The 27,674-nt window shown below is 37.6% G+C and overlaps 1 protein-coding gene and 1 long non-coding RNA gene across 2 annotated transcripts; one reads left to right on the top strand and one right to left on the bottom strand.

Moving 5' to 3' along the window:
- The first annotated feature begins 82 nt into the window (after positions 1-82).
- Positions 83-7,497, top strand: HMGN5 (high mobility group nucleosome binding domain 5). The gene is made up of 6 exons (XM_084870797.1): positions 83-261; positions 2,013-2,042; positions 2,585-2,614; positions 2,904-2,957; positions 4,856-4,987; positions 6,273-7,497. The coding sequence occupies exons 1-6, from the start codon at positions 247-249 to the stop codon at positions 6,936-6,938; spliced, it is 927 nt and encodes a 308-aa protein (XP_084726923.1). The 5' UTR covers positions 83-246; the 3' UTR covers positions 6,939-7,497.
- On the bottom strand, positions 572-27,674 carry LOC311615360. Its single transcript, XR_014793771.1, has 4 exons — positions 27,544-27,674; positions 14,542-14,591; positions 12,942-13,137; positions 572-894 (listed from the first exon to the last, which is right to left on the bottom strand). It is a non-coding gene; the product is annotated as an uncharacterized lncRNA (long non-coding RNA).

Here is a 27,674-nt window from a genome sequence, read left to right as displayed (position 1 = left end):
AGCTAACCATTCAGGTAGTTCGGTTTTCGTCTTGGTGTGTTTAATGTTGCCAATAACGAGAGATTTTTTTTTTTTTTTTTTTGGAGGAGGGGGGAGGAGGGGAAGGGGGAAGGAGGCGAGGCGAGTACAGGTCGTGCTGCAATTAGTTCATTGAAAACTCAGTTGCTCTCGGAGCGGTCGAGCGGAGAGTGCTTTCAGCTTTTTTTTTCTGCCGACTGTTAAAATCTCCTGTAGAGAGCTGCAACAATGCCCAAAAGAAAGGTAAGTTAAAAGGAAAGATAGAAGGTGGATTAGCTACTAAAATACATATTTCCTAATTGGCAAATATTTTTTAAAAAAACAAACACATTCGGCTTCTAGTTCAATTTTGTGATGTACTGAATGGAAGGGGAGGGAAGGGCAGAGAATGGTCGGTGTAACGTTTAGGCTCGTCTCACCTGTAACTAGTAGTTCACTTTTGGCTTGTTTTGTTCAAGGGAAAGAATTGCTTAAGAAGTGTCTCCATGCTGAATTACAAACAGCCATAGCGCTGTGCTGTCGCTTCCTACCCCACCCCCCTTCCTCCGCTTACCCTATTGGAGAACGCTTCTCCCAACCATTCTTCCCGGCACCCGTGTCCTCCTCAGCCTCCAGTTTTTCTCAGGGAACCGTCCTGTGGGGGAGTAAGAAAGCCGTGGCTTTCTCCCATATTTGTCTTTGTTCTTCCCGTTTTCTTTTTCCATTTTTCCCCTTCCCTCCTCCACTTCTTGTCATGCCAGATGGCTATGCAATGTTAATCCTGTGCCATTAGGCGGCGCAGACTTCAAACTGTCCGAGAGGAGGGAGAGATTCGCCGCTGTAATTAGCAACTTCAGGGCTGAGAGATCTGGAGCTCTCCAAGTTCTCTCTCTCTCTCTGAAGGTAGAAAGATAAAAGAGAACTGCATCAGATAAACAGCTGTAGATGTTGAGATAGCATCGATTTGTTCACATAAGTCATGCAGGATTGATCTGAGCTACTCAAGGGCTACAGGTCTCCTGAAAACCCTCACTTCAAAATCCGTGGCTCCTCTCTTGGACAGGAAAAAAATTATGCTTGGTGTTTGTTCCTTTTAGGAGGAGGGGTCCCTTAGAAGTGAAATCGAACGCAGTTTCATGCTTGGTAAAATTGTAAAACACTGTCCTAACACAAGGCATTGTGATTTTTTAAATATTATTTCTACTTATCCATCTGCTTTCCGTTTCTATTATATAACCTAGGAATAAAATCGAAATCCCCCTGGGCTCTGGGACTGTGGTGTGAATCTTGCAATAGCTTGACAATTCCCAGGCTAGAGCGCTGCTCAGGCACAGGAAGCAATGGTTTGTAATCACCACCCCCCTTTCTGAGATCCCCGCCGCTGCACTTTCCTAGGCCTGTGCAATGGGTCTTGCTATTTTACAGAGCTGACAGCAACCTTGTCCAGCAGGTAGTGGCGGGAAGTTTTAAAAATGCGGCTGGCTCCTCAGAAAAACGCATTGACGTGGTAACAAAGAGCCCCCCCGCTCCAAAGCATTGTGGGGGTTGTAGTTCTTGTATGCAGAACTTGGAGGGGAGGATAATCCAGCCTTTCGAGAGGTTCAGATAAGTAATTATATCTCAAATATAAGGCAAAACAGGGAAATTGTATGAAGCTTCATCTTCATTCTGACTGCCCCCACACTTTTTTGGTTTTAACACTGGCTACAGCAGGTGGATATTAAAATTTAAAATATTTGTTTCTTAGGAAATAAAATATACACAAAAAGATGAAATTGATTATCATTTGTGTAAACTTAAGTCTTGTGAATGCATTCGCATCTTGGTGCACATTTGCACATTAATGCACAGAAGTATGTAGCATGTTACTAGGAAATAACATGCAGCTACTTGAGCAGAAATCCAGGAAAAAATCATAAACAGTTATGTTACAATTGTAATCCATAAGTAATGTTTTCTCATCTACATGTTTATATCGATGACCTTATTTCTGTATGGTTTTCTCCTCCCTTTAGGCTGGAGGTCAAGGTGATATGAGGCAGGAGGTAAGTTTCTTTAGTTTTGGAATCTATGAAAAAATACACTCGTTTTGAAACTTGAGGCTCATAAGCAGCTAACCAAATAGATGCTGGTTAGTATATTTTACCATAAGAGTACATATGGAATGTCAGTGAGCTCCCTCAAAAATATAATAGATATTGAAAACTCCAAACTTCTTGGGATTTACAACATTATTATGCTTGTCAATATCTGGAGGGAGCTTCTTCCTTTTAAGCAAAACAATTGCTTTGTCAGTTTACAAAAAGGGACTATATTGTCATTTCTAAATATGCTCCTTGTTACTAGTGATTGTGTTCATTTAGCCTAGCAATTGAAGTTTAGTTTGGGATTCCCCCCCCCTTAGCTATATGAAGAGTCTACAGGAGGGAGAAATCAAAACATATATATTTCTACTATCACATTTTATAATCAACTTCATAACTGCTTCTGTAATGACAATATAATTTATGTATTTTCTCTGCAATATAAATAATTCTAATTTTATGTATCCATAATTCTCTAAACTGATATTTTTTTTCACTCATAGCCAAAGAGAAGATCAGCCAGACTGTCTGCTGTAAGTAGTCTTTTTAAAAAGCTGCCCACATATTATAAAATGTAATTTTAAAATTAAGGCAATCCTGAACAATATTATATTTAATACAAGATTTATTTTTAATGTTTTAATAAAAAACTCTCACACTAAGGAATTTTCCCTGGTGCTCATTTTGAACTCTCCCATTTTTTTAAAATTAAGAAATTGGATTTTATTGTTAGTGATCATTCTTTAATTCTGATTTCTTCCATCCCGCCCCTCGCCCCAGTCCGTGACTTGTGTTTTTTGTGTTGTGTTTTTCCCCCTGCAGTTGCCTGTGCCCATTGTACCAGAGTTGAAGCCAAAAAGAACACCAACTCCAAGGGTAACTATTCAACATGCAATGTTGAGGAAAAATTGCTTTTCTTCAGAAATAAATTTTTGGAAAAGCATACAGCTGATCATTTTGTTTTCTTTGTTTTCTGCCCATTTAATAATATATTACTTTATACCCATATGGTATTTGTTCATGTTCTGTAAATGTGGTTGTCCACTGTGTTTTGGCAGTTTCATTAGGAAAAAAACAAAACAAAATTTTAGTTTGGTAGACTCATAATATGTATATGCCTTTGACTTCATATAGTTACAATTCCTTTATTCCTGGAAAAACAAAAGGTGTAAACTATAGTAACCAAAGTAATGCTTTTTTAATTGTTGTAGTAACTAATATTTGATAGTAATTTTCAGTTTTCAAAGTGCTTTCAGGTACTTTATTTTTAAATGGGCACAGTTGATTTAATATAGGCTTCTATACCCTGATGTTGTGGCTAAAGACACTGGAAAAGGAATAACCTCAATATTAAGTTCACTTTCGTCCCTTTTATTTATATTTGTTTAGCTGAAAGTGTGTGAATATAATTCAATTTTATTTATTTTGTTAACTGTTTTTATTGAGATCATTGATTAAAGATTAGTTGAATTGTTAAAGTAATATGAGAATATTAGTTATGTAATCCCATTGTTTTGTAGTTGAAGAAAGTGTGTTGTAGTCATATTTGTAAAATGCTTTGATATTGTTGATTTAAAAATATTGTTAAAACTAAAGCAAGTGAAGTTTTAATATTAATAGTGACAACAGAAGAGAAATTTTCTTTTATTTTTTTCTATTTCACATTTGAAGGTGAAATAGAAAAAAATAAATCTAATCTTACTTTATAGATTATAAAAATAGCTAACACTATATATTTCCTTTAAAAATATAAGATATTTCTAGAATAAAACAAGTTCCATTTAATCGTGGACTTTAAAATACACTTCTTGGCCCTCGATTTCAATGTTAAAATCCTGTCTATATTGTATTTTATAGTTTCTAAAACAATTTCACATACATTTTGTCATTTTCTCCTTATAACATTTCTATGAGGTGTCATGACTTTATTTTACATAGGAATGAATAAGCTCAGAAATCTATGCTTTTGCCCAAGGTCACATCAATTAAGTAGCAGATCCAGAATTTAAACAGATTTTTCTGGCCCCTTTACCCAGTGCTTTTTCTACTACATACATACTTAGGCAAAGAGCTTTCTTGGTAAAGCAATCATGATTCAAGCTATTCTAAAAACTTGTAGACACAAAAATGGAATCCACTTTGTCCCCAGATGATCTCTTTCAAATATATCTAAATTGATAATCTCACTAGTATTTCTACGTCTAACCTGATGCTGTCAGTTGGTCTTGAGTGTTCATCATTTAACTTGTTGTTTCACCTTGAAAAGAAAATTTATTTGATTTGTACCAGAAGAACATTGTGCATTTTTAATATATATAAATGGACTTATTTATTTATTTTTAATTTTAATTTTTCAGTTATAGTTGACATTCTATATTATATTAGTTTCATGTATATAGCTTAGTAGTTACACATTTATATAATTTATGAAGTGATTTCCCCCTTAAGTTTAGTACCGATCTGATGCATACATAGTAATTTTAATATTATTGACTATATTCTCTATGTTGTACTTTACATTCCCATTAATGTTTTGTACTTCTTAATCCCTTCACCTTTTTCACCCAGCCCCCCAATCCCTCTTTTTTGATACTGCATCAGTTTACAATGAAAGTGAATGTATCTAGTGATAATTATATTGATAAAAAGTTTGTATGGGTATTTTAAACATTTTTCACAAATTATTACAACAACTGATAGAATAACTTGGGCCATTTAATCAATATACCAGGTAAATTTTATATTTATTTTTAATATTGTGTGTTACTGGACAGAAAATGAAAAAAGATGATATGATGGAAAATAACGCAGATACAAGTGCCCAAACAATAGCTGAAACCAAACAAGAAGTTATTAAAGAAGAATACAAGGAAAATGCTGAAAATGGAGAAGGCAAAATTATAAAGGTATCTTACAATATTAACAGATTTGTCTGTTTAAAAGTTTAATAATTGGTATGACTGAAAGAAATCTTATTTGTGTTGTAGTTTAAAAGGAAAATTTGAGACACGTTAATTGAGTAGTGGTTCTATAGAGTCATAATCCATTCAGGTTGCTATAACAAAATACCACAAACTGGGTGATTTATAAACAACAGAAATTTGTTTTTCACTGTCTGGAAGCTGGGAAGTTCAAGATCAAGGCTACAGCATTTTTGGTGTCTGGTGAGGACCTCCTTCCTGATTTTTAGGTGGCAGTCTTTTCTCTATGTCCCGACATGATAGAAGAGATCATCAGATAGCTCTCTAGGGACTCTTTTATATAGACACTGATTCCATTCATGAGGGCTCTTCCCTTATAACCTAATCACCTCTCATAAGACCTACCTCCAATACCATCAAATGGGGAATTAGATTTTTATCATATGAATTTTGGGGGATACAAACATTCACTCTATAGCAAGTAGTATAATGGTATCTAAAGGGAAAATAAAGAAAATGAATTTAAATGTGAGATTTACAGGCATGGATAGTAGGAGCAGTGGCTTAGCATGATCATGATTCAGTAATATAACAACTCTCTTATTAAATTCAAGCTAATTTTCTATTCCTTTTGTCAGCACATGTATTATTTGTAAATCATTTTCCCAGATCAGGATTCTTTGCTCCCCTGTAGATTGCAAGACAAATTATTGTGTAAATGTTTCTAATAGCTCGTGTTGCATATTTAATGCATACCATATTTTTAGATATTAGTAAAACATTGAAAATGGAATAAAGTGCCAAATTTACAAACCAAACCTAGGCATAGAGGGAACGTATTTTTATAAGTGATCCTATGATATAAGGTAAAAAAATCTATATCTATTATAGAAACAAAACATACTATTTCTTTAAGGAATGTATTTTACTTACAGGTATGCTACTTATTGAGAACAGCTGATAAAAATATGCCATTTTTAAAATATGTATTTTTTGTTCATATTTTAATGAAATTATTTATTTGAATATTTTTTTCCCGAAGTTATATGCCAAATGTCTGTTTGTATATGTTTGTGTGGAGATATTTTAGTTAATCCTGTTTCTTAGAAAGTTTTCCTTGTGTGATATTTAGGAGGCCTTTCCTCAGGAAAATTACCTTTTTGTAAATGAAGTAATTTTTATAAAATATATATAATTTTATCTAAATATTTAGGGAAAACAATTCTAAATTTATAAATATAATCGTGATTTTTTTCTCTTACACATATAGGCACCAGCTCCTGAAAAAGAACCTGAGGAAATAAAAGAAAAAAAAATGGAAGATGTTGGAAAAGAAGGATTAGAAAAGAAAGAAGCAGTGCCATCAGAAGAAAATAAAAATGAGAAAAAAGATAAGGAAGGAGATGGAAAAGACCAAAACAAGGAAGAAGAGAAAAAAGAAGGTGGAAAAGAGGATGAAAATGGAAAAGTGGAAGAAGACCAGAAAGACAAAGGAGATGAAAAAGTGGGTGAAGATGGAAAAGGGAAAGAAAATGGCAAAGAGGAAGAAGATGAAAAAGAGGGTAAAAATGGGAAGGGGAAAGTAGAAGATGGCAAAGAATGTGAAAATGAAAAAGATAAAGGTAAAGATGAAAAACAAAAAGACAGAAAAGAGGAAGAAGATAAAAAATATGATGAAGATGAGAAAGGTGATAAAGTTGGAATAGAGGATAAAGATGGAAAAGAGGGTGAAGATGGGAATGAGGATGAAGGCGGAAATGATGAGAAAGATGGAAAAAAGAAAGGAGAAGCTGAGAAAGAGGATGGAGAAAAAGAGGAGGAAAATGGAAACGGAAATGGGAAAGATGGAAAGGAAAAGGAAAATAAGGCTGAAGTTGAAAAAGAAATAGCTGAAAAGGAAGATGTCAAAAAAGAAGCGTCTCAGAGTATTGTTTAAAGCTGCCCTATGTAGTTTCATAATTTGGTAATATGTACCTTCATGTTGTAATGTTAATAGAGATAAATATTTTTATCAAATATTTTATAAATGTGGTTTTTCTTTAGTATTTTCTGAATTTCAGAATATATTCATATTGATCATTAGCCACAAATTTCCTAACATGAAAACTTTATAAATCTTGTGATTGTAATAGGGAAATATATAAAAAAAAAAATGCTTGAAACTTTGTCAGTAAATTTCCTTTTGGGTAAGTTATATGTTAAATCTTTGAATTTTACTTCTGTATGTGATAATTTCATAAAGTGTAGAGATCTCAAAAGAAAAATGGTATGTGGTTCTCTAAGTTGCTTTTATGAAGAAGGTGACCTATTTTCATGTAATGATGAGGAGTTAGAATTATCTTTTCCCAAAGTGACTTTAGTTTTAGTTTGGGAAAAAATAAAATTGTAATTTCATTTTAAAAGAAATGAAAATGTTTCTTTCAGAGGGCAGTTCTGATTATATGTGTATACACAAAAATTTACTGGATTTATCAATAAAAACTTTTTTCAAAGATTACTGTAGTTTGTTATATATACAAAATAATAGTTAATGAAATATAATGCTTGACTTTTTTTCTATTGCTATATTCATAAAATCATTAACCTGTTAACCGGGGAGTTCCCTTTTTAATTATGCAATCTGTAACGGGCGCGTACTCTTTCACTAGGACGTATCAGTACATCACACCTGGAGGACGTATTTTCATATTATTATTATTTTTTATTTATATTAATACTTAATTAAAATAAATGAAATATATTTTTTCCATTTATTTATATATAAAGCACAAAGGAAAATATAAAATTACAAACAAATAGAAAAGAATACCAACAAAAAAAGGAGCCATTGAATTAAAAAATTATAAATTTTACAAACAATTATAAAGATTACAAAAAATATATACCGTCCCTCTCAGGGCGCAACATATATTTCAAGGACGTATGCATATGTCCTACCCGTTCCCGATATTGTTTACGTTTGACGTATTTATAGGTCCCACTCAGTTAACTGGTTAAAATTTTTTTTCACTTAGATAAAATTAACAACATAAAAGTCAACACTTTAATTTTTTCAAAGTGTACAATTCAGTGGTTTTTAGTATATTCACACTGTTGTACAACCATTACCACAACTCCACACCCACTATTCCTTGGCAACCACTAATTTATTTTCCATCTCTATAGATTTGCCTATTCTAGATATTTCATATAAATGGAATCACGTAATATATGCCAATTTGTGAATATTGTACAATCTGCATTCCTGGGATAAATCCTACTTGGTCATGGTGTATGGCCTTTCTCATGTACTACTGGATCCTCAACAAAATTGCTAGAATTTTCTTGAGGATTTCAGCATCTTGAGGAAATAGGACTGTAATTCTCTTTCACTGTGTTGTCTTTATCTGGTTTTGTTATTAGGGTGAAGCTGGCTTCATAAAAGGAGCTTGGAAGTGTTCCTTTCTCTTGAATTGTTTGGAACAGTCTGAGGAGGATAGGTTTTATTTATTCACTGAATGTTTGGTAAAGCTCCTCTGTGAAGCGGTATGGTCCTAGGCTTTTGTTTACTGGAAGCTTTTTAATGATTGCTTTCATTTTCCTCATAGTTGGCCTATTGAGCTGTTTGGATTCTTCCTGATTGAGTTTTGGAAGGTTATATTTTTCTCAGAATATATCCATTTCCTCCAGGTTGTCCAGTTTGTTGGAATAGAGTTATTCATAGTATTTTTAACAATCCTCTGTATTTTGATGAGGGCTGTTGTTATTTCACCACTTTCATTTCTGATTTTGTTTATTTGGGTCCTCTCTATTTGCTTCTCCGTGAGCCTGGCTAGAGGTTCATCAATCTTGTTTATCATTTCAAAGAACCAGCTCTTGGTTTTGTTAATTTTTTTCTATTGTTTCTTTGGTCTCTATGTTGTTTATCTCTCCTCTGATCTTTATTATTTCCTTCCTTCTGCTTACACTTGGCTTTTATTGTTGCTCTCTTTCTAACTCTTTGAATTGTAGGGATAGGTAATTTATTACCATTGTTTCTTGTTTGTTTGTTTGTTTGTTTGCATTAGGCTTGTAGAGCTATGAAATTCCCTCTCAGGACTGCTTTCGCTGTGTCCCATAGATTTTGGATTGTTGTGTTTTCATTATCATTTGTTGCCAAGATGTTTTTTATTTCTTCCTTAATCTCTCTGGTAAACCAGTCATTAGCATGCTGTTTAGTCTCCATATGTTTGATTCTTTTGGATTATTTTTATTGTACTTGATTTCCAGTTTTATACCACTGTGATCTGAGAAGATTCTTAATATGATTTCTATCTTCTTGAATTTGAAGAGACTTTGCCTATGACCCCAACATCTGGTCTATCTTTAAAAATGACCCATGTGCATTTGAGAAGTATGTATATTCTGTGGCTTTGGGGTGAAATGATATGAAGATGTCAATTAATTCCATCTGGTCTAGTGAGTCATTTAGGATTGATGTTTCTTTGCTTATTTTTTGTTTAGAGGATTTGTCCAATGATGATAGTGGGGTATTAAAGTCTCCTACTATTAAAGTCTCCTACTATGATCAATCTCTCCCTTGATATCATCCAGGTTTTTTTGTGTTTTTTTGTTTTTGTTTTTGTTTTTGTTTTATGTATTTGGGTGCTCCTATATTTGGGTGTGTATATGTTTACCATAGTTATTTCTTCTTGTTAGATTGTTCCCTTTAGTATTATGATGTGGCCTTCCTTATCTCTTATTATATCCTTCACTTTGCGATATAATTAGTCAGATGTACGTATTGCTAGCCCAGCTTTTCTTTTTCATTTCATTTCACCTGAAAAACCTTTTTCCATACTTTCATCTTCAGTCTCTGTGTGTGCTTTTTTCTGAGGTGGGTTTCTTATAGACAGCAGATATATGGGTCATGTTTTCTTATCCAATCCTATGTCTTTTGATTGCGGCATTTAATCCATTTACATTTAAAGTTATTATTGACAGGTACTTATTTGTCACCATTTTTATTCTTTACCCCTGTTTTCCTTCTTTGTTTCCTATTTCTTTTTTTCATTTTTTTACAGCAGACCCTTTAGCATTTCTTGCATTTTTGATTTGGTAGTAATAAAATCCCTTAGTCCTTTTTTGTCTGTGAAGCTCCTGATTTCACTTTCAATTCTGATTAATAGCCTTGCTGGGTACAGTATTCTTGAATTCAGATATTCCTTTGCATGACTTTGTATATTTCATTCCATTCCCTTCTGGCCTGATTAGTTTTTGTTGAGAAATCAGTTGCTAATTTGATGGGGGTTCCTTTGTATGTAACTTTCTGTCTCATTCTGGCCACTTTTAAGATTCTTACTTTGTCGTTGATGTTTGCAAATTTAATTATAATGTGCATTTGATTTGTTTTTTGGGGGTTCATTTTGCTTGGGACTCTGTGAGTTTCTTGGATTTGTGTGGTCTTTTTTTTCTTTCCTATATCAGGGAAGTTTTCTGCCATTATTTCTTCAAAGAGGATTTCTCTTCCTTCCTCAGTTTCATCTCCTTCTGGAATCCCTATTATGTGGATGTTGTTTTGTTTCGTGTTGTCCCAAAGTTCCCTTATGCTCTCCTCCTGCTTTTTAATTTTTTTCTGGAAGATGCTCTACTTGGGTATTTTTTTCTACCTTGACTTCTAGCTCACTGATGCAGTCCTCTGCTTCTTCTAGTCTATGCTTGATGCTTTCTATTGTGTTCTTTACAGCAGTGATGTCATTTTTCATTTCTTTTTAATTCTTCTTCATTTCCTCTTAGTTCTTACTCATATTGTTCAAATTTCTATTTCATTCTTTTTAGAGACCTTATGACCATTTATCTGAATTCTTTTTTTGACAGTTTTCTTGCCTCCATTTTGTTAACTTCTTTTTCTGGTTATGCCTGTTTTTCTTTCATTTATGGGCTGTTCCTTTGTCTCCCCATGTTTTCTCTTCTCCTGGTATATGGTTATGTAGTTCTTTCTCTCCTGCATTGATTTAAAGGCACAGAATACAACACAACCAAGTACAACACACAAGGCACTAAACACTAATGTATACATGATATTAATAACCCCAAATAAAAGTCATCACCAGAGAAAGCAAAATTAGGGGATAGAAGAGAAAGAAGAGAGAGAGAGGAGAAAAAGTAAGGAGTGCCAAGATGAAATTGAGAAAAAGAAAAAAAAGTAAGAGACAGCCGGGACCGGTTTGGCTCAATGGATAGAGCGTCAGCTTGGGGACTGAAGGGTCCCGGGTTCGATTCCTGTCAAGGGCACGTACCTTGGTTGTGGGCATATCTCCAGTAGGGGGTGTGCAAGAGGCAGCTGATCAATGACTCTCTCTCATCAATGTTTCTAACTCTCTATCCCTCTCCCTTCCTCTCTGTATAAAATCAATAAAAAATATATTAAAAAAAAAAAAAAGAAAAAAAAGTAAGAGACAAAGAAAGAGAATAAGAAAGAAAAGGGGAACAAATTATATATATATATATATATATATATATATATATATATATATATATGGAGAAAACTCTAATAGAACAGCCACTAATCCCAAAAAATGCCAGCATAAAGTACCTGGATATTAATATAAACTACAAACAACAACTAATATCAAGCAAGGCAAGGGAAAACAGAAGCAAAGAAACAAACAAAAACAAAGCAAACAAAAAAAAGTATAAGCAAAACAATCTCACAAAAAAAGCATAAAAATTGATATAATCAACATTCAAGCAAACAACAACAAAAGGACAGAGAGAAAAACAATTTTTTGGATAGTGAAGACAGAGAAGAAAGAGGTGTGTATGGACTTGGAGCATGGGATTGGAAATTAGATATATAAGTAGGGTAAAATTTTAACAGCGGAAAAAAAAGAAAGAATAGGGAAAATCTAAAGCAGGAAAAGAGTAAGAGAAACAGGACAACAAAATGGGGAAAATTAGGAAGAGAGTGATGGCATAAAGGTAGAATTGAGATAGAATAAAAAGATGCTAAAGAAAAGATGAAAATAGAATGTAGAACACTAATCCCCAAAGTAAAATAAAGTGAAAATAAAATGACACTTTATTTTTATAAAAAAGGTACAATAGTAGTAGTAATAATACTGATTGAAAATTAAAATGTAATAATTAAAAGGGTAAAATCAAGTGAGGAAAAAATAAAACAATTAGTTTCTTAAGAAAACAATGAAAGAAATTAAAAAATAAAGTAAAAAAATAAAATGTGCAGTAGTGAAGGTCATTCACTTCCTTTATTGTTCTGTTTGGCATGCCTGTTTCCCAGTGAGGACAGTATTGCACTTCCCTGCATTCCACTGCTCCTCAGTGTTGTAAGCCATTCCTGATTTTTAAGCAGGCATTGTGTCTTAATTTCTTATATTCCTTTATTTGTGATTACACAAGAGTCAATTTGTGATTTAATCCCCGGGTGGCAGTGTTTCTGAATTGACCTCGGGTCTATAGGTGCTCTCTAGCCTGTGCTTAGATCCTGCTTTCCCTGTGGCACTCAATACCGGTTTGTGGGAGTGGGCTGCCCCAGAGTTGGTTCTCCGATGGTCACTCCCTGTTCTGATCCCCAGGTTCCAGAAAAACAACTTTCCCCTGCAATCTCCTAAGGTGTCCCCAACTGGGTGATCCTATGTATTGGGCTTAGTAATCAGAAGCAAGGATTTGAAGAGGAAAAAGCACAAGTGTGTAAACTCTAGTGCTGCACCCAAGTTTGCACAGTCCCTTTTCCCTCTTGGGTCTATGCAGTTGGCACACTTTTAAAATTTTTAGGCTGTTCTTTTGCATAAGATCAAAATGGGTTGCTTTTTAGATATCCCTTCTGTTATCAGCTCTGAGAAACATTCACGGATCACACTAGCCCCAACAGCCATGAATTTTTCTAGGCGCATAATTCCCTCGGTCCTCCAGCTCCCACAATGTGCACGTTTGTCTCTCCTGCTGGGAGCAGAGACCTCACCTTATCCCAGGCGAAAGCTGACCTTTCCATGGTGTAGTGTAGAGCCCCTCTGAGTCTCCCTGTTTACGCCAATTGGGACCAGTGTTCTGGGGTTTGCAGATGTTTGATGAGTGCTGCAGTTGTAGATTTTCAGTCTTCCAATAACATCCACTTTCCCCTTCAAGATGGTGCAGTCTCTGCGTACAAGCCGGTGACTCTGGGAGGGATTCCAGAAGCAGTGAGGGCTGCCCAGTCAGGGGACCCCCATCAGCAGTCCTTCACATTCTCCTAGAGTATAGCTATCTCTTAACTCGCCAACAAACACTCCCCGTGCAACTCTAAGCTATTCTTTATATCTGCTCCGGGACAAGGCTTGGGACACTGTTTATTCTGCCACCATTTTTTTCTCTCCTCCCCATGCCACAATATTTTGAATTTAATTTAAAAAAAATAATTTTGCAATGAATATTATAAAAATACATATATTACAATTCAGATATTCTTGAAAATTTTTAGTTGAAAATTATCACGAAAAAATTACTTTAAAGCACCTATAGATGTTTTTGGTGTGTAAAGTGTTAAGGAAGCATCCAACTTTTGATTTATAATATGGTAAATATTAGCAGTTATATTCCTCGGAGTCCCCAATACATTTGAAAAACATAAAAATTTTGGAGACATAGACAAGACAAAAGAAACAAAAACCCTCTGAGATATACTTCTTTATAATAAAACAACTCTTGGCTTTGAGAAACAAATGGAAGCCCAAATTTCTGTTTATCTGAAGCTATTTCTCTGAAGAACAGTTTCAAAAATTTATAGTAACTATAATTTTTAACCAAAGTAATTTTTGTTTCACAAGTATAACTGAAGGGTAGTTAATTGAAATTGTCTGTCACACCAGCATTTAGCAGACTAGCAGAACTCATGAATACACATAATCAAGTGCTTACAATCATACAATCTCTCAAAGTGGCAAAAAATGAATATTTTTCCATAATCCAGAGCTATAACTTTGTAAATAAAAATCAGAAGCAGAATCCTGAGGGGCAGCAAAGGGTGGCAGAGTCTCCTGTTGTCAGAGTGCAGAATATTATTACATGACAAAAATAAAGAATGTTGGGGAAGACAAAATGGCGGTCAAATAAGCAGATGTGTTCTGAGACTCTTCCCAGAGCATATAGAATGAGCATCTAAATAGAATAACATCCACCCAAAATTGATGAGGTAGACACAGCTGGTGAGACAATTTGCAGCCCAGAAGGGCAGAGGTCACCTGGAGAATGATAGGATGGGGGATCTGAGCTGGAAAGAGTTGTGAGATCTCTGAGCCAAGACTGTCAGAAGGAAGCTGCATGGCACCAAGTCTGCCTCCCTTGGAAACAGGCATAACATCTAACTGTGGAAAGGAGGTCCACAGAGCTGCTGGCAGCAGGGGATTCTAGATCTAAGTACACAGCTGTGAGAGGCTAAACCCAGAGGGGGTGGCCTGAAGAACTGCCCAAGCCATGCAGTGCCTGGGGAAGAGAAACTCACAGGGGTGCAATTGTTTCCTCTCTTTTTGGTCTTTGTTTTATTTGTTAAACCCAGTTCATAGGATCTTAATTATACAAACACTCACCTGTGGCTGATGTGCAGGTGGAGGTTCTGACTTCTGAGTCTGGAGAGAGACTGTGGGGAAGAGCAGGTCAGGGAAAAGTGACTGGGAGTTCAGCACTGGGACATTCCTGACACTCCAGACCTAACCAGCCATTTTCTCCTAAAGAGTTAGCTCCTCCAAGCAGCTTCAAGACAACTAATAGAGCCAAACACAGACTGCACCCTGAGTGGTACAAAGAACACAAAAAATTTCAATAGCCTCCAAGAGCCCTCAGGGAGTGGGTTGAAGAGAGGTTGTGGAGTCCCAGAAAGCAATACAGCAACCTCCGTAAGTATAAGCCTGTCAGAAACAGCTGCTTGAAAGAATAAGATTGACAATGGGCAGACAGGCTAAGTGGGCAGATTGGTCCTGCCTGCTGGCATTCAAGGTGGTGAAGATAGACATAGACAGGAGCAGTGGATCACATGGAACTCAACATGGTGCTGACAGGAGACTGAGAAATGGAAGACAGTACTGAAGAGTGGGATCTTAAACCAGCCTCCATGGGGCATTAGAACTCAGCTGAAACAAACACTTCACTTTTTTATTTTATTTTTTTATCTTTTATTTAATATTTTTATTTTCTTTGTGTGTTTTTTTGTTTGTTTTTTGTTTTTGTTTTTTCACATTATTTTTTTCTTTATTCTATTTTTATTTTTTATTATTATTTTATCTTATTTTTATTTTTTAATTTTTAAATATTTTTGTCTTTATCTTTTCTTATTATCCACCCATCCTCTTCATACCTCCTCTATACTGAGCCAAGGCCTCTCCATATTCATTCAATTCCTTAACCTTATTTTCTGTCTATAAACTCTGCTGATACAGATTCTGCCCTCATGCTCCCTTCTGGGTGTTTGTTGTCCTCCCACTCTCCTCTTTTTTGTTTTGTTTTGTTTATCTGTTCTGTGATGTATTCTCCATATATATTTCTTTTTTCTTCCTTTTCATTCTTTTGATTTTCTCTCTTACCATTTTTTTCTGTCCTTGATATCATTTTTGCTCTCTTTTCTCTCTCCTAATTCTCTTTTCTATGGTGGTCACTTCTATTGGGGTTATTGGTATCATGAGTACATTTGTGTTTTGTTTTCTTTGTGCCATGCCTTATCAAGTTGTATTTGGTTCTGATTGGTCAACGTTGTAGAGGGCAAGCCACAAAACCAGACGCCCTGAAAGGAGACTCTATCTACAAATGGGGCAATAATACTCAAGACCCTACTATACCAAGAGAACACACACATCCCAAGTAGGGAGCATCCCTAGATTGCCCAGCCCAGAATACCAGAGAGATTGCACCACTGGGTCCCATAAAACATTTACTATATAACACAAACTCAAGAAATTTGGGTGGCAAATCATTTGATCTAATATGTAGACACAATCACAAATGAACAGCAAAAATGGAAAGACAAAGAAACAAACCTCATTCAAAAGAAAAGGAGGAATCACCAGAAAAGATAATAAATGAAATGGAGACAAACCATTTGTCAGGGAAGGCATTCAGAGGAATGGTTATAAGGACACTGAAAAAGATGGAAGACAAATTCAACAACATGTGTAAGAATCAAGAGGAAATGCTGGGGAGGGAGGGCATGTATGGGGCAGCAATGGTAAGATATGTACACATATAATACCTTAATAAAAAAATACCAAAAAAAAATAGGAAATGAAGAAGAGTCAAGTGGAAGGGAAAAAATGACATAGCTACAATAAAGAATACAATGAAAGTTTCAATAGTACACTAGGAGAAGCTGAGGACCACATGAGTGAGTTAGAACACAAAGTAGGAAAAAAACCAACCAAGCACAGCAGCAACTGGAAAGAAAGCATAAAAAGCATGAGGGGACCCTAAGGGAGCTTTTGGACACAGGAAACGAAGCAACATCCACATAATAGGGGTTAAAGAAGGAGAATGTGTGTAACAAGGAATAGAAAACATGTTTGAAGAAATAATGACAGAAAACTTCCCTGAAGTTGGGAAGTAAAAAGCTACACAAGACCAAGAAGCACATAGTTCCAAACAAGATGAATCCAAAAATACTGACACCAAGACATATCATAATTAAATAGGCAAATAGCAACAGCATGTAATAATCTTAAAGGCTGCCACAGAGAGACAGAAAGTTACCTAGGGAGATCAAAGATGGCACCCGACAAGATGGCAGTCAGCAAGATAGTATGAGTGAGTGAGAGAGCAAAAGGAGAGTGTGTGGATGTGTGAGGAGTGTGTGTATTTGTAACTGAGGGACAGTCATGTTCCACAGGTGTGGCAGGGACTGGCAGACCAGGCTCCCGTGGCCAGGTAGCCTTTACTACTGCTGAAATCTATCCTGGAGCAGCCGGCTCTGCCATAGAGATCACACCAACTTGAAGGGGAGAGTGGCTGTGATGGGAAGCCCAGACTTATCTTCACCTAAGGAGACCTCAGGTACCTTCTGGGACCCTATACCCACATTGCCCAAGGACCAGCTGCCTCGGATATGAACCCACAAACACCAAGACTTCAGCCTCCCCAGCCATGGGTGCCTAAAAAGTTTGTCCAGGGGGAGACAAAGTGACGGCTGAATAGATGGACCAGTCCTGTGCCTTCTCACAGAGCAGATAGAAGAAACAGCTGAATAAAATAAAATCCACCTGGAACTGGCAAATGAAACACAGATGGTGAGGCAGTCAATGGACAGAAAGGTCAGATTGCCTGGAGAGGGGTGGGATTGGGGATCTGGGCTGGAGGGAGAAATGCATACAGTGGGGACTAGAGTCTCAGAGGGAGACTGTGCTGTACCAAATCCATGGCCCTTGGGGTTAGTGTAGTCCTCAAATGTGAAAGGGGGCCAAAAGGGCTGCTGGCAGTAGGGTACTCTAGATCTAAGCCCACAGCCATGGGGGACTGCACCCAGAAAGGCAGTCTGAAGTTATATACCAGCCACTCAGTGCCGAGGGAATAAAGAAGTGAGGTGTCGTTATTGCTTTGTCTTTAAAACTTCCTTGCTTTTACTTGCCAAACCCAGTGCATAGAATCAATTAAAAACACTCACCGAGACTGCAGGGGAAGGTGGTTTTTGTGGAAACTGGGGAGCAGACTAGGGAGAGACAAGCAGGAAGCCAGCTCTGGGACAGTCTGTCCCTCCAACCCTTAACAGACTTTTTTCTCCTGAAGATGAGGCTTCTCGTAGCAGCACAGCCACAGCCAGTCTTGAGCATGGCAGGGAAAGGAAGATTCTAAATAGAAGCCCTGGGGGCCTGGCTTGAGGGTCCATTTGGTCCCAGAAACTAATACAGAAACACCACCACCTAGGGGCCATGTCAGAAATAGATGCTAATGTAAATACAACTGAAAGCAGGCTCCTACCTGCTTGAAACCAAGGTTGTGGCTCATGAGACAGAGGAGTGGTGGATTGCTGAGAACTTCAACACTGTGCTGACTACCTGACAGGAAACTGAAATGTGCCAGGCAGAACAGTGAAGGGTCTTAAACCAGCACCCATGGGTCACTGAAGCTCTGCTGAAGTGAACTAACTTCACTACATTTTTTAATTTTTTATCTTTTACTTAAGAAAATAAATTCTTTTCTCACTTTATTTTATTTATTATTATTTCTTAACCACTTTTTAAAGTTTTATTTTATTTTTATTTTTTGGATTAGTGTTCTACATTCTATTTTTATTTTTTATCATTATTTTACGCTATCTCCATTTTTCCTTTATGCCAACATTTTCTTCCCCACTTTTCCCCATTTTTATCCTATTTCTCTTCCCCTGTTCCTGCTTTAGTTTTTTCCTCTATCCTTTCTTTTTACTTCTTATTAAAAATTGATCTTACTCATATATCTAATTTCCTCTTCCCTGCTGCAAGTCCATGCACACTTTTCTTTTCTCTTTCTTCACTAGCCAAATATTTTTTTTTCTTTCTTTCTTATTGTTCTTTGTTTGTTTGTCAGGATTTTTCTAGTTTTGTTTTTTTCTTTTATACTTCTGTTTTTCCTCTCCTTGCTTGTTCTTCTTCTACTACCGTGTTTCCCCAAAAATAAGACATCCTCCAAAAATAAGACCTAGCACAACTTTGGGAGAAAAAATTAATATAAGACACTGTCTTACTTTCGGGGAAACAGGATAATAGCTTAATTCATTTCAATCACCAACTCAGGGCTTTCGGCTCTATATTCTAATTTTTTAAAAATAGATGAATATATAGGTAAATAGGTTTTTAAAGGAAATTTTCATATATATATATATATATATATATATATATATTTAAATTTTCACTTATATATATTTTAAAACTATTTTTTTTTTTAGTATTTTTGCTTTTTTTTGTATTCTTTTTATTATACACTCATTCTCCTTCTACCTCCTCTATACTTAATCATGGCCATTTGAACATTCATTCAATTCCTTGACCTTACCTTCTGGAAATAAGCACTGCCTCTTTAGAATCAGCTTCTCTACTTCTTTTCTGGGTGATTGTTGTTTGCATTTTTTTGGATTAGTTGTTGGTTTTTTGGAGTTTTCTCCAGATATACAAATATTTTTCCCTTTATTTTTTTATTTTTTGTCTTTCTATTTTTTCATTTTCTCAATATCATTTTTTTTTGCTCTTTTATCTCCCCTAATTTTCTTTTCTCTGGTGGTCACCTTTATTTGGAGTTATTGTTATTGTGAATACATTCATGTTTGGTGCCCTCTGTGTTGTTTCTTGTGGTTTCATTTTGTGCCCTTAAGTCAATGTGGTAGAGAGTGAACTACATAACCAGACACCCTGAGAGGAGCAAAAATGGGGAGACAAAAAAACTGCCCCCATTCAAAAGAAAAGGAGGAATCACCAGAAAGAAAGCAAATGAAGTGGAGGCAAGAAATTTGTCAGAAAAAGATTTCAGAGCAATGGTTATAAGGATGTTGAAAAGGATGGAAGACAAATTCAACAACATGTGTATAAACCAAGAGGAAATTAAGAACCAAGAAGAAATGAAGAATGACATAGATGCAATAAAGAACACAATAGAAAGCATCAATAGTAGACTAGAAGAAACTGAAGGCAGCATCAGTGAGCTAGAAGACAAGGTAGGAAAAATTCCCACGCAGAGCAGCTACTAGAAAAAAAACTACCCCAGCTTTCTTGTGGTGGCCATCTTGTGTCCACATGGGGGCAGGATCTTTGACCACATGGGGGCAGCCATCTTATGTGTTAGAATGATGGTCAATCTGCATATTACTCTTTTATTAGATAGGATAGAGGCCTGGTGCAAGGGTGGGGGCCAATTGGTTTGCCCTGAAGGGTGTCCTGGATCAGAGTGGGGGTTCCCTTGGGGAATGGGGCATCTTGGGCGAGGGGCTTGGTGTGGTTTGCAGACCAGCCACGCCCCCTGGAGAATCAAGCAGAGGCCCTGGTATCTAGAATTTTTTTATCTTCTACAATTGAAACTTTGTAGCCTGGAGCAGAGCCAAGCCTCCATCTCGCTCCATGAAGGCAGCCATTTCTGTTGGAATTTATGTATCTTCTATAATTGAAACTTTGTACCCTTGAGTGGAGGCCTGGGCCTGCCAGGGTATGTGGAAAGCTTGGCTTCCTCCATTGCCAGGGAAATCCAAGCCTCCCTCTGGGTCTCTGTGGCTGCAGCCATCTTGGTTGGTGTTAATTTGCATACTCACTCTGATTGGATGGTGGGCGTGGCTTGTGGGTGTAGCAGAGTGATGGTTAATTTGCATATTACTCTTTTATTAGATAGGAGATATATATATATAGAGAGAGAGAGAAAGAGAGAGAGAGAGATTTTACAGAGAGGAAGGGATAGGGATAGAGTATTAGAAACATTGATGAGAAACATCAATCAATCAACTGCCTCCTGCCATTGCTGTTTGCTCCACCCTGAGACTCCACCCCACCCAAGCTTTGCACACAGGCTTTTGCATATGAATGGCCTGGTACCTTGAATTCTAAACTTACCTATCAAACTGCAGCTGAATCAGAGAGACCCAGAACCTCCAAGAGAAGGCCCAAGGCTCCACAGTAGCTTGCATTGCTTCACACTGGGGCCTCATCTGGGCACCTCCAAAACCCATACAAAGAAAAGGAATCTGAAGATTTCTCTATAGCTTCTGCTGGGTGGCCTCAGGCAGAGGCTAAATTAGCACCTCTCTGGAGATCGAAGAGCCAGTGTACCCAGGGGTCAAATCAGGACCATCCAGATTACAACTCCTCAGATCCATAAAAGACACACTCAGGGGGCAGACTCAGTGAGCACCAGAGACCCACTGAAACAAGTCTTACATTAGGGAGTAATGAAAGGGTGTCTCCAGCACAGAAGTTCTCCCATCATAGACACAGCAGATTCTCACAGCCAATTGGCCTGGAAATCAATTCCTCCCAGTGATACCAAAAACAATAAAGACTTAACTACAACAAGACTGCACAAAGCCCACAAAGGGGTGCAGCAAAAGTTTTCACCACAGGTAAATGGGGAGGCTGAGTCGCTGGTCCCTATAGAACACCTAGTACACAAAGCCACTCTATCAACTAAGAGAAGAAGCAAAAATGCGAAGACAAAGAAACATATCACAAATGAAAGAAATGGAGGAAAGCAAATGACTGGATATAGAGTTCAAAACCACAGTTATAAGGTTTTTCAAGAATTTTCTAGAAAGGAAAGGTAAATTTAGTGAGACCCCCAAGGATATGAAAAAGGACCAACTATAAATTAAGCATACACTGACTGAAATAAAGAATAATATACAGAGTGAGAAACCAATATGGCAGGTAAACACCTAAACTGCTGCTTCACACAATTTCAAAACTACAACTAAAAGACAAAATGAACATCATCCAGAACCACAAGAAAGCAGGCTGAGTAGAAATTCTACAACTAGAAGGAAAGAGGAAAGCACACGGAGAATCAGAGGAGCTGCAAAAGCTTGAGGTACAGAGACACGTGCGTGGGTGCCTGGCTGGCGTTCTCTAGCAGGAAGGAGACAAGAGTTCCAAAATGCACTGAACCCCAGTTCTGACTGCACTGAACCCCAGTTCTGAATGAAACCCTGGGGACCATGGGTTATACAAGGTTGGGGGAAATCTGGACTGTCAGGCAGAAACTTCGTGGAGCCACAAAAGGCTGAGGTCTGGAGATCCCACAAGTGTGCGAAGAGAGGACTAACTGGAGAATGTGCTGCTGGCTTTCTCTAATGGGTGGGAAATGAAAGCTCCCACTGCACTGAACTACAGTTCTGGGCAAGAATCTGGGAATCCAGATTCATTGAGGGAGAAACTGGACTGTCTTGCAGTGGGTGAAACTTGAGGGATGCTTACTCTTAGAGGTGCTTGCAGTGATCACCAAGGGACACTGAGATCCAGGGATCTATTAAGGTAGAGCTGACAGGGAGCCTAGGTTGTCTGCTCAGCCCTTAGACTCTGCTCCATCCAACATGAGCACAGAGGCTTTTGTAATTTTGCAAGACTTGTCTCATAAGGGTGTCTCCAGCACAGAAGTTCTCCTGGTGTAGACACAGCTGATCCTCACAGCCAATTGACCTGGAGGTCAATTCCTCCCAGTGATACCAAAAAAAACCAAGACTTAACTACAACAAGACTGTACACACAGTCCACAAAGGGTGCACCAAGAGTGTCCACCTCAGGTAACTGGGGAGGCTGAGCCACTGGGGCATATAGGACACCTAGCACACAAAGCTACCCTACGAACTCAGGGAAGCAGCAAAAATTTGGAGACAAAGAAACAGATAAAAAATGGAAAAAAAAATGGAGGAAAACAAACAATTGGATATATAGTTCAAAACTACAGTTATAAGGTTTTTCAAGAATTTCCTAGGAAAGGCTGATAAATTTAGTGAGATTCTCAAGGATATGAAAAAGGACTAACTAGAAATTAAACATACACTTACTGAAATAAAAAATATTATACAGAGACCCAACAGCAGACTAGAGGACCACAAGAATCAAGTCAAAGTTTTGAAATACAAAGAAGCAAAAAACACTCAACTATAAAAGCAAAAAGAAAAGAGAATCCAAAAATTTGAAGATAGTGTAAGAAGTCTCTGGGACAATTGCAAGCGTACCAACATCAGAATAATAAGGGTGCCAGAAGAAGAGAGAGAAGGAGATACTGAAAACCTATTTGAAGATATAATGACTGAAAACTTCCCCCACTAGTGAAAGAAATAGACTTACAAGTCCAGGAAGTGCAGAGAACAACCCCCCCCCCCCAAAAAAAAAAAAAAATCCAACGAGGACCACACCAAGACATATCATAATTAAAATGCCAATAGCAAAATACAAAGAGAATATTAAAAGCAGCAAGATAAAAACAGTTAATTACCTACAAGGGAGCACTATACAATTGTCAGCTGATTTCTCAAGAGAAACTATGCAGACCAGACAGGAGTGGCAAGAAATAGTCAAAGTGATGAATACCAATAATCTACAACCAAGATTATTCTACCCAGCAAAGCTATCATTCAGAATTGAAGGGCAGATAAAGAGCTTCACAGATTAGAAAAAGCTAAAGGAGTTCATCAACACCAAACCAATATTATATGAAATGCTGAAAGAAGAGGAAGAAGAAAAAGGTAAAGATAAAAATTATGAACAACAAATACATATCTATCAACAAGTGAATATGAAAATCAAGTGAATAAAAAATTTGATGAACAGAATAATCTGGTTAATATAATAGAATCAGGGCCATAGAAAAGGAGTGGACTGACAATCCTCAGTGGGAAAGGAGTTTGGGGGGTGCGGGGAGTAAGGGCATGGGGTGGGGTGGGAACTGGGTGGAGGGGAGCTATGGGGGGAGGGTAAGTGGAACAACTGTAAAAATCTAAACAATAAAGATTTTTAAAATAGGAATTTGAATAAATAAACAAGTTTGTAAAAAAGAAAAAGAAGCCCTCCTTTACTGCTGGTGGGAATGGAGGCTGGTGCAGCCACTGTGGAAAACAATATGGAGCTTCCAAAAAAAAAAAAATAGCTTTTTAAGAAAGAAAATAGAAGAGGTAAGATGGCGGAAGAATAGATGGGCGGATTCTGAGCCCTCTCCCGAAGCAGAAAGAGAGAGCAACTGAGGGTCTTGTGCTGTGAGTGTTTATTGGCAAGCTGGGAGACAGCGAACACTAGAAGAAACTGCTGGGGGGCTGCTGACAGAGGTGCCCCTCACAGAGAAGCACCCACGCGGGCTGTGTCCCTGCCCGGAGCTACCTACCGGCTTGGACGGGGAAACCTCGCCATCTTGAGAGGAAGATTGGATCGTGTCAGAGGCCTGAATATCCACAGCCGCAGCGACCACCAAGCATCTGTGACCCCCAGAACGCGGATCCCAAGCGGCGCGAACACTTGCCCTCACAGGATTGCCCCACTGCTCAGCGAAAAGGTCAGATTTCGCGGGGAGAGGGTGGAGAGCGCTCGCGGCGAAAACAAAAAGCCTGTGCGCACAGAGCGCGCTCCCGGAAGCTGGAGGACAGGGGTGGTGATTACAAGTAGAAGCCCCCGCTGTTGGGCGGTTGTCACCCTTGAAAGTGGACGGGGCTCCTAACAGGGGAGATATCTAAAGAGCAACACATTTGGATCCGGCTCGGAGGGATATCGGAGAGTTGCGGGAGATTGCAGTTGCTCGGACCTGCCCCCTCCCCCCCTCCATAGTTCCAGCTTCAGAGAGGACGGAAAAAAAAAAAAGCTGGAGAGGCTTAAGAGTCTGGGAAGTCAACCTAGAAACACTGCCCCCAGAGGCTAAGTCACAAATTGACTCTAGTGTAATAAAAACAAAGCAAAACCTGCCTAAAAATCAGGACTGGATCATAACAATAGAGGAAGCGAATGACCTTCATTACTGCTAATTTTAATTAAATTTTTAAAATTTTATTATTATTTTTTTTTAATTTTTAAATTTTTGTTTTTTACTTTTGTTTTCATTATTTGCAACGTTTACTCAAGAAACTATTTTTTTTCTTTTTCCTCACTTGATTTTATCTTGATAATTATTACATTGTATATGTAATCAACATTATTACTACTACTAATTTACCTTTTTCATCTTATTTTCTTTTGTTTATTTTTATTATTTTTATTCCATTTGATTATATATATATATATATATATATATATATATATATATATATTTTTTTTTTTTTTAATTTCAGGATTACTGTTCTACAGTCTTTATCTATCCTTCTTTCTCCAACGCTTTATTCTATCTCAACCCTACCTTTATGCCCTCACCCTCTTTCCAATCTTTTCCTTTGATACCCTGTTTATCTTAACCCTTTCCTGCTCTAGATTTCCCCCATTCCAAAAAAAAAAAAATAAATAAAAAAATAAAAATGGAATTGCCATTTGACCCAGTAAAATCACTTCTAGGAATATATCCCATGAAAACAGACACACCTATCAGAAAGGATATATGTAACCCTATGTTCATAGTAGCACAATTTACAATAACTAAGATCTAAAAATAGCCTAAATGCCCATCAGTAGATGAGTGGATTAGAAAACTGTGGTACATCTACACAGTGGAACACTATGCTGCTATGAATAAGAAGGAATTTTTACCATTTGCAACAACATGGATGGAACTGGAGAGCATTATGCTAAGTTAAATGAGCCAGTCAATGACAGATAAATACCACATGATCTCACTCATTTGTGGAATATAAAGAACATTATAAACTTTTGAACAAAAATAGATACAGAGGCAAAGAAGCATCAAACAGACTGCCAAACTACAGCAGAAAGACAGCGAAGGGTTGGGAGAGGGTAAGAGATTAACTGGAGTACTTGTATGCATGCATATAAGCACAACCAATGGATGGAAGATACTGAGGGGAGGGGGAGAGCAAGTACTAAGAGGTAGAGGAGTCTGGAGGGGGGAGAGGGTAATGGGGGGGGAGATTTATGTACATCTCTTTGTAATACCTTAAACAATAAAATAAAAAAATATATAAAATTAAAAAAATATATCGTCCTTTAAAAAAAAATACTGTTGTTGAAAGAATTACATATGTCCCCTTTTTTTCTCCCACCAACCCCTTATAGCCCGCCCCCATCCCAGACCTCCACCACTCTATTATCTGTTTCCATGGATTATGCATATTAGTATATACATACAAGTACTTTGGTTGATCTCTTCTCACCCAACCACCCAATTACCACACTTTCCCTCCGAGATTCCATAGTCTGTTTTATGCTTCTATGTCTCTGGATCAAAACACAATTGTAGTTGGAAACCTTAATAGTTCATTGACAGCTCTTGACAGAACAACCAAAAAGAAAACCAATAAAGATATATCAGCCTTGCCGAAACCGGTTTGGCTCAGTGGATAGACGCATTGGCCTGCAGACTGAAGGGTCCCGGGTTTGATTCCAGTCAAGGGCATGTACCTTGGTTGCGGGCACATCCCCAGTAGGGGGTGTGCAAGAGGCAGCTTATCGATGATTCTCTCTCATCAATGTTTCTAACTCTCTATCCCTCTCTCTTACTCTCTAAAAAAATCAATAAAATATATATTTTTTAAAGATATATCAGCCTTAAATGAAACACTAGAACAAATGGACATAACTGACATTACAGAACCTTTTCATCCCAGAACATACAATTGTACTGGTACATTCTTCCCCAGTACACATTGTTCTGGACTGCAAACATTGTACAGCTCTTCTGTTGCCTGAAGGCAGGATGCCTTGGGACAGAGGGAGGTAGAGTAGGTCACTGAACAATGGGTTGGTTGGAGTTTAGAGGGAGATGGAGGTTCAAGCTCCAGCCAAGCGTGCCCAGGCATTGCACCTGTGCCCTGAGTTTCTTGGAAACGGCTGAAACCACTTTTGTAACCTTTGGGTTGTCATTGTAACTGTCCTAACTCCCTCTTGTGGATTCTGAGTATAAATTTGCTGTAACACCTGTGGTCTGCACTGCAGTTCGGCCTTTACCTCGGTGAAGTGCTACAACTGTAGTCGCTAGCCAGCTTAATGAAGGCCTGTAAATTTTGATCTCTGTCCCTGGTGGTCATCTCTTGCGGGTTGCCCCATAACAAAATGGAACGTTTTCAAGGATAGATAATACATTGGGTCACAAAACCAACATCAACAAATTCAAGAAGATTGAAATTATACCAAGCATATTTTCCAACCATGATGCCTTGACATTAGAAATCAAAAAGGAAGTAAAGGAAGCCACAAATACATGGAGATTAAGCAACATACTACTTTAAAATAACTGGGTCAAAGAATAAATAAAATATGAAATCAAAAGATATAGAGAGAAATGAGAATGACAATATATCAACATTTCTGAGAAGCAGCAAAAACAGTAGTAAGAGGGAAGCTTATCATCACAGGGCTATCTCAAGAAACAAGAGAAATCCCAAGTAAACTACCTAACATCACATCATAAAGTAGAAAAAAATAAGAACAAAATCAACCCAAAGTCAACAGAAGAAAGGAAACAAACAAAAAAATTAGAGCTGAATTTAATGAAATAGAGAACAAGAATACTATACAAAAAAATTAATAAGGAGAGACAAAATGGTGTCAGAATAGATGGTCGTGTCCCAAGCCTTGTCCCAGAGCAAATAGAATGAGCAGCTGAAATGAATAACATCCAACCCGAATTGGTGAAGGAAACTTAGCTGGTGAGACAGTTTGCAGTCAGAAAGGGCAGAGAACCCTCACAGCCTGCAGGGGAGCAGAGTTTGCCAGACCTCTGAGCCCAGTAGGTCAGAGGGAATCCACACAGCACCGAACCCTGTCCCTGGGGACAAACACAGTGTCTGACTGTGGAAAGAAGGTCCACAGGGCTGCTGGAGGCAGGGGATTCTAGATCTAGGTACACAGTCACGAAAAACTTAGCCCAGAGGGGGCAGCCTTAAGGGATGACCAGATCTCACAGTGCAGGCAGGAGAGGAGCTCAAAAAGGTGCAGTCTTTCCCCTCTCTATGGCCTGTGATTTTCCTCAGGGAACCTATTTCATAGGACCTTTTGGATATAGACACTTACCCATGGCTGAGGTGAGGGAGAAGGTGAGGACTTGTGGAATCTGGGGAGAGAAGGGGATTCAGGAGAAGTGGCAGTGAATCTGGTGCTGAGTCATACCTGAGGCCAGGACCTGGATAGCCATTTTGTCCTGA

The sequence above is a fragment of the Pipistrellus hanaki genome, assembly GCF_964339955.1.
Source record: "Pipistrellus hanaki genome assembly, chromosome: X".
NCBI classification, from domain to species: Eukaryota; Metazoa; Chordata; class Mammalia; order Chiroptera; family Vespertilionidae; genus Pipistrellus; species Pipistrellus hanaki.
The sequence above is the reverse complement of the archived record's forward strand: the minus strand, read 5'-3'. Positions and strand labels throughout refer to the sequence as shown.

Coding starts and splice junctions, on each gene's coding strand:
- HMGN5 (XM_084870797.1), top strand. Junction 2,615..2,903: donor GATCAGCCAGACTGTCTGCT/GTAAGTAGTCTT, acceptor TTCCCCCTGCAG/TTGCCTGTGCCCATTGTACC. Junction 2,958..4,855: donor AAAGAACACCAACTCCAAGG/GTAACTATTCAA, acceptor GTTACTGGACAG/AAAATGAAAAAAGATGATAT.